The sequence below is a fragment of the Balaenoptera musculus genome, chromosome 19 (genome assembly GCF_009873245.2).
Source record: "Balaenoptera musculus isolate JJ_BM4_2016_0621 chromosome 19, mBalMus1.pri.v3, whole genome shotgun sequence".
NCBI lineage: Eukaryota > Metazoa > Chordata > Mammalia > Artiodactyla > Balaenopteridae > Balaenoptera > Balaenoptera musculus.
In genome coordinates this window covers 33,275,461-33,286,631 of record NC_045803.1, presented here as the reverse complement: position 1 = coordinate 33,286,631, position 11,171 = coordinate 33,275,461, and the positions used below count along the sequence as shown (strand labels likewise).

Sequence of the window (11,171 nt, the reverse complement as noted above, 5' to 3'; positions counted from 1 at the left end):
CCATGACAACCGGAGGCTCCGAGGAGAAGAGCCTGCTGCCAGGGGTCCTTGCCCTGGCCCCCTCTTTCAGCCTTCCTGAAGGATGCTGTCTCCCAGGCCTCACACAGGCTGGGCATGTTGGGGAAATCAGACAAGGAGCTGGGTCTCCCTGGGGGTGGCCATGCCAGGGCTGGCCAGGGCTGGCCAGGGCAGGCTGTGTGACCCTAGACTACTTATTGTCTCTCTCTGGGCCTCAAATCTCCCATCTGTGTTAGGCAAGGGCCCCGGGCCCTGCCAGGAGGAGTGTCTGTGAGCTGGCAGGGCTCACGGACACTTACTGCCCTCCTTACAAGCCTCAGGGAAGAGGGCACTGCCCTGCCTGCCAGTCCTTGAGTCTCCAGAGGTGGAGATTAGTGGCTGCCAGGATCCAGGGTCAGCATAAGGGGATCAGGGAGAGTGGTGGCCTCAGCAGGACAGGGATTAGCAGGTGATACTCCCCCTGCAGGCCTGCAGCCTCCCTCCCGCCTTCCCAAAAAAGCAAGGTCATGAGGTCCTAAGCCCAGCACTGAAGCCCTGGGGCCTGACCACCACCAAGGTCAGAACCACTGGGGGAGTTCCCTGGCGGTCCAGTGGTTAGGACTAAGTGCTTTCACTGCCGCGGTCCTGGGTTCAATCCCTGGTCAGGGGACTGAGATCCCACAAGGCTTGCAGCGAGGCCAAAAAAAAAAAAAAAGAACCGCTGGAGGTGGACCCTGCTCCCCCCACCCCGTGAGGAAACCCTGGGGAGACTCAACTTATTTGCATATCTTGGCACGTGCTTTTGCATACACCTGCCCAAGTGCTGAGCCTGATGGGCCCTGGCACCCCTACTGTGAGGTTCAAGTAGGATTTGCCTCCCTAGTTGCTCCTCCTCCAGTGCTCCATCCAGCCCCAGAGCAGCATCCCCAAGTCCCACCCCTTAAAGAAAACTTTCCCTGGACTTCATTCACCACCCCATCATAATTTATTTTTTTTAAAACTCTTTTAAAGTTAAAAATATAACAAAATCCAGAAAGTGCGTAAATATATAATGTAACTCATAATTTATAAAGTGAGACCCTGTGTAACTACCAGTCAGGTCAAGACATGGGTACTACTTTGCAAAACAGTGTAGCAGTTTCTTAAATAGTGAAACATAAATTTACCATATGACCCAGCAATTCTACCCCTAGGAATCTTCCCAAGAGAAATTAAGATATATGTCCACACAAAGACTTGCATACAGATGTTCATAGCAGCATTATTTATAATAGCCAAAAGGTGGAAACAACTTAAGTGTCCATTGACTAGCAGATAGGTAAACAGACTCTAATATATCTCTGCCATGGAAACAGACTGTATGCCATGGAATACTCTTGGGAATTAAAAAGAAATGAATTATGGATACGTGCTACAATGTAGATGATCATCAAAACATTATGCTAAATGAAAGAAACCAGACACAGAAACACTCCACATATTATATGCTCCATTTATATAGAATGTCTAGAAAAGGCACATGTTTAGAGACAGAAAGCAGATTAGTGGTTGCCTGAGGCTGGCGGGGGGGAATGCGGAGTGATTCTAACGAGCATGAGGGATCTTACTGGGCTGATGGAAATGTTCTAAAACTAGATGTTGCATAGCTCAGTAAATTTACTAAAAATCATTGAGTTGTACCCTTAAAACTGGTGAATTTTACGGCATACAAATTATACGACAATAACGTTGTTTTAAAAAATTGATATCAGCTAAAGAAAGCAAGTTAGGGCCCCGCCAGCCCCTAGAAGCTTCCGCTTACCCCTTCCCAGTCCCACCTCCTGCAAGAGGTAACCACTCTCCTGGCCGAGTAGTATAACCACTGCTTTTCTTTATAATTTTACTACCTATGTTTGCAGCCATAGACAAGATAGGCTAATTGTGCCCTATTTGAGCTTTGTATGCGTGGGCCATTGGTGTCTTTTGAGTCTGGCTTCTTTCCCTCCGTATATATGCACACGAGAGTCATCCAACTGGGGTGTAGCTGAGGTTCGTTCATTTGCCTCACCCTAGAGCTCGTTACTCTTCAGCCAGGCCCACCTGACTCTGCCCACTGGCCGGGCTGCATGCCCCCAGGTTGCCGAGCCTTGGGGCACAGGTCAGCCTCCGCTCACACGGTGGTCCCATGTGGCCAGTCCTCCCCCAACACACTCAGCCGTCTTGGCTGCAGCAAACTCGGCTTCCTGGCTCTTCCCCTACCCCACCAGCAGCTCTTTCAGTCTCCTTTCCTAGCTCCTCCTTCTTTTCCCAACTTCGAAATGTGCCAGTGTGCTCCAGGCACCATCTCTGGTCCTTCTCTTCTTTACTTTTGATTCAATCAGTCCTGTGGCTTTAAGCATCATCTACAAGCTGAGCTGGTGCCTCCAAAATTTCCATCTCCAGTCGTCCACCTCTCCCAGACTCCAGACACCCTCCACCCCCCAAAACACACCTCTCAACACCTGCTGCACATTTCCACTCAGATGTCTCTCAGACATCTTAACGAAGTAGAGCTCGTGGTTTCCCCCCAAAACTCTTCCACATCACAGCCCCAGGCTCCCTCTTTTCAGTAAATGGCACCACCTGCCAGTCGCCTAAGCTGAGCACCCTCAACAGCTCCCTTTTCCCTCCCCTCCCCTTTTCTCTCTCCTGCCACCTGCTGGGTCCAAGCCTCGTCATCTCTGCACTGGCCTCCGTGGAGCTAGAGGCAAGGGAGAGCATCACCGATGACGCTGGCCATCACTTGCACACCCTGGCAGAGCAGTAGAGCTCACTGTGCTCTCTGGCTGGAGGTGCCATGGGGAGGAGCGCTGATCCCCAGCAGCCTGGCGTATTGACAGAGCACGGCAGAAAGAACATTCTCTCACACCAGTTGCCTTGGGGGTGGGTGCATATCAGAGGTTCTGCACAGGAAGGAGAGGACAGGGGTCGTCCAGTCACAAACTGGTTTGTTCCACCGCTACCTCCTGACTAGTGCCTTGCTTCCACACCTGCCCACTACGAAACAGCTGCACAGATGGCGTCCGGCCCCTGTTCTAGACCATCATGGGCTTCCATGGGCCATCAGCTAAAACCCAATCTTCCGACCATGACTTACAGGCCCTACCTGATCTGTCCTGGACCTCATCTCCCACCACTCTCCCTTACACCCACTAAGCCCCTGGCGCCCTCTCTGTTCCTCAGGTGCATTCAAGCTCATTCCAGCCTCAGGACCTTTATTCACCCTTGCCTGGAACACCATTCACTCAGATCTAATGTCTCAGCTCAAATATGTCCCTCTTCATAGAGGCACCTATGCCCACTCCCACTCCCCACCACCTCACACATGTCTGCCCTGTGTGTTTCTTTCATGGTACTCAACATATCTGCAATATTTTTAAGGTCATCGTTAATCTTTTTTACTTCTGAGTCTTCCATTGGAATGTAAGGTCCGTGAGGGCAGGTCCTATTTCTGTCTTTCTCAATGTGCCAAGGCTGGCAAGCTGCCTGGCACGTAGGCAAGGTCGAGAAATGTTGTAGGTGATCAAGTCAAGTTCCCTGCCCCTTTGCTAAAGAGCCCACTGCCCTGCCCCCCACCAGGTCCTGTCACCTCACTGACCCCTTTGTGCTGGGCCTCTGTCGCTCTCCCCCTCTCCCCTGAGATCGCCATCCCCCTCTAGGGTTCGACCTCAGTTCAGGAGGCCGGCTTGGATGCAGTCATCTATCCGTCCTTGGATCCTCCCTAAAGGCCCAGCCCTTCTGGTGGATCCCAAGGCAGTGGGTGCTGAGGCCCTGCCCAAGCTGCAGAAGATTCTGAGACAGAGGGACTCTGCTTGAGTCCCTGCATTGGGGCTGGAGAGCTGGAATGTGCCTCCTGCCACTGCTGACTGAGAGTTGACAGGCCCCTGCTACCTTGAGGAGTCTCCCAGAATCACCTGGGGACTCCAAGCTCTTATCCTCCCACCAGCCGCTCTGTGGGTTGGCCAGGGTATGCAGGGAACCAGGTCCTCTGGCAGCTCCTGGTGCCCCAGACCAGGGCCATGTAGGGCTCCTTCCCCGGGGCCGACTCCTGGTGGCCCCTGGGGTTTGCTGCCGGCTCCCTCCGCATCAATCTCTTCTCTTCCGCTGCCACCTCCCCACCCTCTTTAGCACCTCCTAATCCTTTGCATACGGGCCGGGCCGGCTGCTGCCAATTAATCCCCTCTGTGTCTGAGAGGCCAGCTGAGAGAGGCAGGAAGAAGGCAATTCCTGGCTGGTGGACGGCATCTGAGCAGGTAACTCAGGGTGAGGTGGCGGCTCGGTGGGACCCCTGATGAGACTCCCTCCATGCTCTCCTCCCATCAAGCCATTTAGACATGGAGAACCCGGCAAGGCTGGAAACCTGAGGCTTCTGTCTTCCCCTGTGAGGCTCAAACCTTAGAGAATATCCAAGGCAGCTTGTGAAATACGGATTCCAGATCCTGCAGAGGGTTTAGAGGGGCCTAGGAATCTGTATCTTCCACAGCTCCCCGGAAGACTCTGAAAGGCTGGTGGTCCAAGCACTGCTGTTTTTCCGGGTACCACTCCCAGGCCCCCCTTCCTGCCTGCACCTCCCTCATCAACGTGGAATCAGCAGCAACAGGGCAAAAAGATGGGAGGGGCCTGCACGTGTTTCTATGCAGGAGGAAATGGCTGGGTCTGGGGGAAGAAGGGAAACTGGGAGTGGGGAAGGCTTCCCTAGTCATTTCCAGAAGGTTCAGAAGCACAAGCCAGCATTGCTGCCTGCTGGGAAATGGCTTGCAGGACTGGCCTGCAGAAGCAGCCGATCCTGGGCAAACGTCAGTACCTCCGGGGTAGATGTGGGACACCTGGAGCCAGGCAGACCTGAGCGTAAACTCAGCTGGGCCACTTACTGGCTGTGTCACTTTGGGCAAGTCTGCTGACCTCTCTGTACCTCCATTTCCTTGGCTATAAAGTGGTGATGAAAACGCTTATTTACTGAGGCTGAGTGGGAGGAGGTGAGGGTGAGGTGATCATGGCTTATGGGGCTGCCTGGGCTGGCTGGGGTCGGTGGAATCTGCCATCCTAAACATGCAATCTTGGGCTCTACCAACCTTGGAAATCAGTGTTTTTACCCCCATACCCAACAAGGAAGTGGAAGACCAGGGGTGTCATGTCTGGCCCAAGTCACATTTTTGGCGGCTGAGCCAGGGATCTGACCCCCCACTCAGAGCTGTGTCCTTCAGCACAGCTTCACTTAGGAGAAGCTGGGCTGCTGAGGCCAGAGCAGGGACAGAAGTCGGGGCTGTGAGTAGTAGGGCAGGCAGCATGGCCGGGGCTGCGGGGAGATGGGCACTGGGGCAGGGGTCCTGGGCCCTGTGCCTGCCCTTTGCAGCCTGTGGCCAGGGTCGCTGGCAGACGAGGGACAGAGAATACCTTGGCTGCCCATGGCTGGGGGGAGGGAGGATACACCATGCCGGGCACGGCCTCGGAAGGGCCCTTCAAGGCTGGGAGTTTGCATATATTGACCTGTGTGGCGCCCGCTGGGCCAGGCCATCCTGCAGGGATTTAGTCATAAGGGCAGGGCTGCCCATTCCCTGAAAGTAAATGATGCCAGAAACTGAGCCCGTGTAAGGTAGGGCTGAACTATTGCAGTAAACCATGAAAAAAGGGGCTTGTTATTTTATCTTAAAAATGTCTAAATCATGAAAATAGGTTGATTTTTATCTTATATTAAACAAAAAATATTTTCCATTCATATGCTGCTCATAATGTATTTTTAAAAATTTATAATGGGATTATGCTGAACATGATAGTCTATCATTAGCATTTTGGCTTAACATCCAATAATAGTCACAGCCAACATTTATTAAGCTCTCAGTGTGTGCCAGTCACTGTTCTTATCAGTTTATTTTATCCTCACAATAACCTCCACAAGATAGCTACTATTAACATCCCCATTTTACAGACAAGCAAACTGAGCATTTAACTGATTTGCTCATGACTGGAGTCCAAAGCGTGTAGATCTTTCCATGTTAGTTCAAATTGACCTACTTAAAAAAATGGCTCCATAATATTCCATTATTGGATATATTATAATTTATTTAATCTGTGCCCCTCTTACAGAAGACCGATTAGGTACTTCCCAGTAACCAGTCTCCTACTGATGGATATTTGGATGTTTTTCATCTTTTGCTCTAACACTGTTGTGACCGACCTCTTTACACACATATGTTTGTGGGCTTGAGTATTTCTATCAGGAAAATACCTGGAGGTATAACTGCAAAAATATTTTTAAAGATGATGAAGGAAAAGGGAAATATATAACTCACAAAAGGAGCCCATGAATGGTGGGAGCAACTGTGAGCATTCTGGAGAGGCCTAAGGACTCGGTCCCCTACAGGTGTCAGGATGCTGGGCTGGGTCCAGAGGGTGCTGCCTCAGCCCCCAGGGACACCAGTGAAGACCAAGAGAGAGGAGGAGGAGGGGGCAGAACCAGAGCCAGAGTTGGAGCCGGAGCCTGAAACAGCCCCTGAGGAGACTGAGCTAGAGGAAGAGTCCCTGGTAAGAACTGCATGGTGAGGAAGGGCACATTGGCCTCACTGCTCGGAAAATCCCCAGCTCAGGTCAGCTGCCCCCAGCGACCTTCCACAACAGAGAAAATTGGAGCCAGAAGGAAACGTGGCGGTCACCTGGTTCTGTAAACAGCCAGATAGTAAATATTTCAGGCTTTGTAGGTCATGCCATCTCTGTTAATTACTCAACTCTGCCACTGTAGTGTGAAAACAGCCATAGACAATACGTAAATGAATGAGCGTAGCTGGTTGTGTTCCAATAAAACTTTATTTACAAAAACAAACAATAGGCTGGATTTGGCCCATTGTTTACCAACCTCTAGAGCTACTCAAAGTAGCCAATCCATGAACTGTTTGTTACCAGTCCAGGAGGCGATCAGAAGCTTGCCAGATGTAAATTTACTATATAAGTAAGCACACTGCTTAGTTCAGTTGTATTTGTTTTGCAGTAAGACTTTCTCCATGAGGGAAGCCGTGTGTTGCTATAAAATCTGCTGCAAACTGCTTAATCACTGTGGACCAGTAACAGTTTGCAGACTGACACTGGTTCCTGGACCACATTTTGAGCAGCACTGCTCTAGAACTTTCAGTCAAGCACATCAAACTTGCCAGTTCTGTATCCCATTCATTCGGGAACCTGATGACAACCAATTCAGAAACTCAGACAGATTTGATTTTGCTTCTAATTGATGCCAGGCCTGTATGCGGTGCCTGGAGCACAGTGATGAATAAAGCATTGCTCCTGGGGGTCAGCAGACGAGAACCCAACCAGGTTATTCTTCTAGGAGACAGAGGTGATGAGGGAAGGTGGGGAGCTTCAACAGCATCCTCAGCTTACCCTTCTGGGAGGACCAAAGAAGTGTATCAGACTGGAAACTCTGGGAGCTCAGAGGAGAGAGTCATCTTAATTTTGGAGATTGGAAGCTGGTGGAGGAGTGCTTCCTAGCCACAGTGGGCTGGGCCAAATCGTAACTGGAGGAGATGAAGAGGTGGGGCCTTCCTGGCAGAGGAAAGGCTATTACTGGGTAATGCAGGGTGTGTTTAGGAAACAGTGAGCTATCCAGGTATAGGGTTGCTGTGCATATGTGTTTGCATGTGCACACAGGTGTATGTACATACATGTGTGCCTCGTGTTCTTAGTGGTATGTTTGTGTATGCATGTGTATTAGCAAACTGTGTGCCCACAAACACATGCATGCTGATTCACAGGTGTGTGTGCACACATACATGTATGCACATATATGTGTATGTGCACATGCATTCGTGTGCCTGTAGTTCCATGTGCATGTGAAGCATGCTAGTGTGTATAAGTGTGTGAATCTATTCATGTGTGTGTGCATGTATGCTCGTTTGCGTATCTGTGCTTGTATGTTTGTATGGATGGACATATTGGTATGTGCCTGCATGTTTGTATATACACATATTTTGTGCACCTGTGCATGTATGCACATCTATGTGTGTATTTGTGTGTTAATACACGTATGAAATAATGTGTTCATGAGTGCATGTTTGTGTGTCAGTGCAGGTACGCGTGTGTATGTGTGTATATGCCTGTTTATGTGACTGAACATATATATGTACATGTGTGTACACACAGATATCTGTGTCTGTGTATATATGCAAATGTATTGTGTGCATATGCATGTTTGTATGTCTGTGTCTGTACACTTGCAGATATTTGCACGTGTGTGCATCTGCATGCATGTACATGTGTATATGCACAAGTGGGCATGTGCCTGTATGCACATGTGTGTGTGTTGGGACATGCACGCACATGCAAATGTATGTGCACGTGTGCTTTGTGTCTTGCATGTGCACATCTATGTGTGAGCAGATGGACTTATTTTTGTGTCAGCTCGTGTGTGTATGCATGTGTGTATACACACGTGTCTGTGTGTCACTTTCTGTTACACATGTGCTTGTGTGTGTCTGTGTCTGTGTGTAAAGTATATGAGAGTGAGTGTATTAGTGTCTGTGTGCACACATGTTAGTGTGTCTGTACGCACGTGCATGCTTGTCTGTACCTGCACACATGCGCACACAGCAGCAGAGGTGCAGCTGCAGAGGCAGATGAGAGGCAGAGGGCAGAAGCTGAAGGCCGCCCAGCTACTAGGGGGGAAATGGAAGGTTTGGCGCAGAATGAGAGGGAGCGGCTGGCTGGGGGCTGGCCGAGGGGTGGGCTCTTCCCGCCTCCTCCTCCCCTCAGTTGCCCCAAGGCCTTGTAACTCTCTTCCTCTTTCTTTTCAGGCCACTTGAGTGGGGCAGCTTCCTGGGGGATGTGATAGGCCTGGGGGGGGACCTTGGCGGGGGGCGGGGTGTGGGGGGGTGGGCATGGTGAGGGCCCAGCCCTGGATGAGGGGCCCCTGGGGCTGGGAAGAAGGGAGTGTCCCAGGTGGAAGATGAGGCCACCAGGATTTACAGAGACCACTGTGAGAATAGAGCTGTTTGATCCTGTGGGGGTCGGTTGTGAGGGGGATCAGGGGCTGCCCCTGCCTTAGGCTAGTCTCTCTGAGGGTTTACATGGTCCTGTTTGAACCCTCCAGCCACCTGAGGAGGCCTGCGTGGGGAAGGAAGTGGCTGAGGCTGATCCGGGCCCTCAGGGTGAGTGCTGGAAGCCCAGGCTGGCAGGGTGGCTGGAGGCGGGGGAAGGGCTGTGTTCTCCACTGCTCGGAGCCTTGCAGCAGCCCACGAGGTGGGCAGACCCATTTCACAGATGAAGAAACTGAGGCTCAGAGAAGCTAAGGGTGGGCTCCTGGGGACCTTTTAGCTGAGCTGAGCTGGAACCCTGGGCTTTTGACTCCCTCAGCGTTCTCCCCTCTCCTCTGCCTCTGACTTGACCTCCCCAGCAGGGTAGAAACAGGTCTCTCTGAGGCTCCAGTTCTAAAGTATGAGGGACTCCTTTCCAGAAACCCAGGAGGCTGCCCCTTCTCCACCCACATCCCTCCAGGCTCAGGTCGCTGTGGTTCCGGAAGCGAACAGGTACTGCACCACCCTCCCCTCTCCTCAGGGCCAGCCCCCCAGCCAAGCTAGGGAGCCATTGAGGGGGTGGGGATGGGCACTGCTCTCAGGTCTACAGTCACGCCCAAGCAAAGGCCCAGAACATCTTAGGAATTGGCTGCAGGGAGCCTCAGGCAGAGGTGGGGGTCTCCTGGGCCAAATGGACCATGTGACCAAGAGAAATGGAGCGGGGGTGGGGGGGGGGGGACCAGAGGTTTCTCAGTGCTTGGGTGAAACGCAGGTTTAGTGCGGCCAGAGCTTCTGATTTTCCCAATGAAGACAGAAATCCAGACTTTTCCGTGAAATCTCCCAGATAGCTCAGACATTTTAGACCCTTGGTACTTATCCAGGTAAGCATGTCTGCAGGGGGGGGGAGGGCTGGCTTCAGATGGTGAGTCTGTGACCCTCATGTTTAGGCTGACTAGCCTCCATCACAAGGAAACACCTCACAGGAAACTCTCAACCCTTTCAGAGCACAAGACATGTGCCGAGTGCAGGAGGGGCCCCCTGGAGCCAGGCTAATGGGGCAGCAGGGTGATACGGTGATGTTTTACTGAGTATCTGATGGCGGTGGGCTTGGAATGGCACCAAGGGTTGGCATCCCCCATTTTCCAGAGAGGGACACGAGGTTCCAGGAGGGAGGTGATGTGTCTGCAGTGTCACAGTGGGGAGATAGAGGTTTGGGGTTCAAACCAAGTTCTTTAGGATGCTGTGCACTGCCATGCCGACCAGAGAGGGGCTGGGGACATTGAGGGCAGGCCGGTATCTCTGTCTCTCAGTGGTCCCAGCAGCCAGGTGCTGACCTGGCTCAGAAAGGGTGTGGAGAAGGTCGTCCCGCAGCCCGTCCACAGTGGCAGGGCTGCCCAGAGCACCGCTGCTGGCTTGGAGGGTCCAGCTCAGGTACTACCGGGGCCGGGAGCTGAGGCAAACCGGGTGGGGAAGGGGCGGGAGGAAGGCTGATGGCCCTGGACTCTCTGCCCACGTCTGTCTGTCTGTCCCAGCAGGCAGGAGGACAGAACCTTGGGCACCGCAGCACTGGGGGCTCAGGTAAGGCCAGGAAGCAGGATGGCTTAGGGGTGGGCTCAGGGACTGTCGCGTTGGGCCCTGCTCCCTGGGGTGAGTCCACGGGGCCAGAGCTTCTCATCTGACTCGGCCCGGGTTCGAACCTGGGTTTGAGTTGGGCTAACCGGGGAGCTCCGGGCAGTCCTCTTGCTGCTGACCGGCTTCCTTTCTTCTGCAGATGGACACAGTGAGGCCCCCAGGGCCCAAGACAATGGGTGAGTCCCCATCCTTGAGCCCCATCTGTAGTGTGTGTGGTGGGCTCAGCGTGCCCAGAGCCCAGGGTCCACCACCACTTGTGTGTGACCTTGGACATGCCTCTCATCTCTTCTGGACCTCACTTTTCTCATCCACAAAACCGGAACGATGGGTCCGGTGCTGCTCATGGTTTTTTGTGCTGATTACTGAGAGATCCCCGGGTGGGGGCCACCTTCTGAGGATGGGGAGAAGGCATGGATGAGCTCCTCAGAGATGGGCCTCGAGTAGGTGGGTGCCGCGTGAAGCCCGGAAGCAGGGCCTGGGCTACCGTGGGGGACGTTGGGGTGCCCAGGTTGGTCTCACGGTTGG

At 52.6% G+C, this 11,171-nt stretch overlaps 1 protein-coding gene across 1 annotated transcript in view; it reads left to right on the top strand.

Moving 5' to 3' along the window:
• Positions 1-4,195: 4,195 nt before the first annotated feature.
• The window catches only part of CNGB1 (cyclic nucleotide gated channel subunit beta 1), a gene marked incomplete at its 3' end in the record, with an annotated part of 70,440 nt that continues 63,464 nt past the window's right edge, over positions 4,196-11,171 (top strand). The window contains exons 1-7 of the mRNA XM_036832325.1: positions 4,196-4,268; positions 6,377-6,537; positions 9,092-9,149; positions 9,455-9,527; positions 10,325-10,445; positions 10,547-10,592; positions 10,786-10,822. Coding sequence (XP_036688220.1) covers positions 6,385-6,537; positions 9,092-9,149; positions 9,455-9,527; positions 10,325-10,445; positions 10,547-10,592; positions 10,786-10,822 — 488 coding nt within the window. The remainder of the gene's footprint in view (positions 4,269-6,376; positions 6,538-9,091; positions 9,150-9,454; positions 9,528-10,324; positions 10,446-10,546; positions 10,593-10,785; positions 10,823-11,171) is intronic.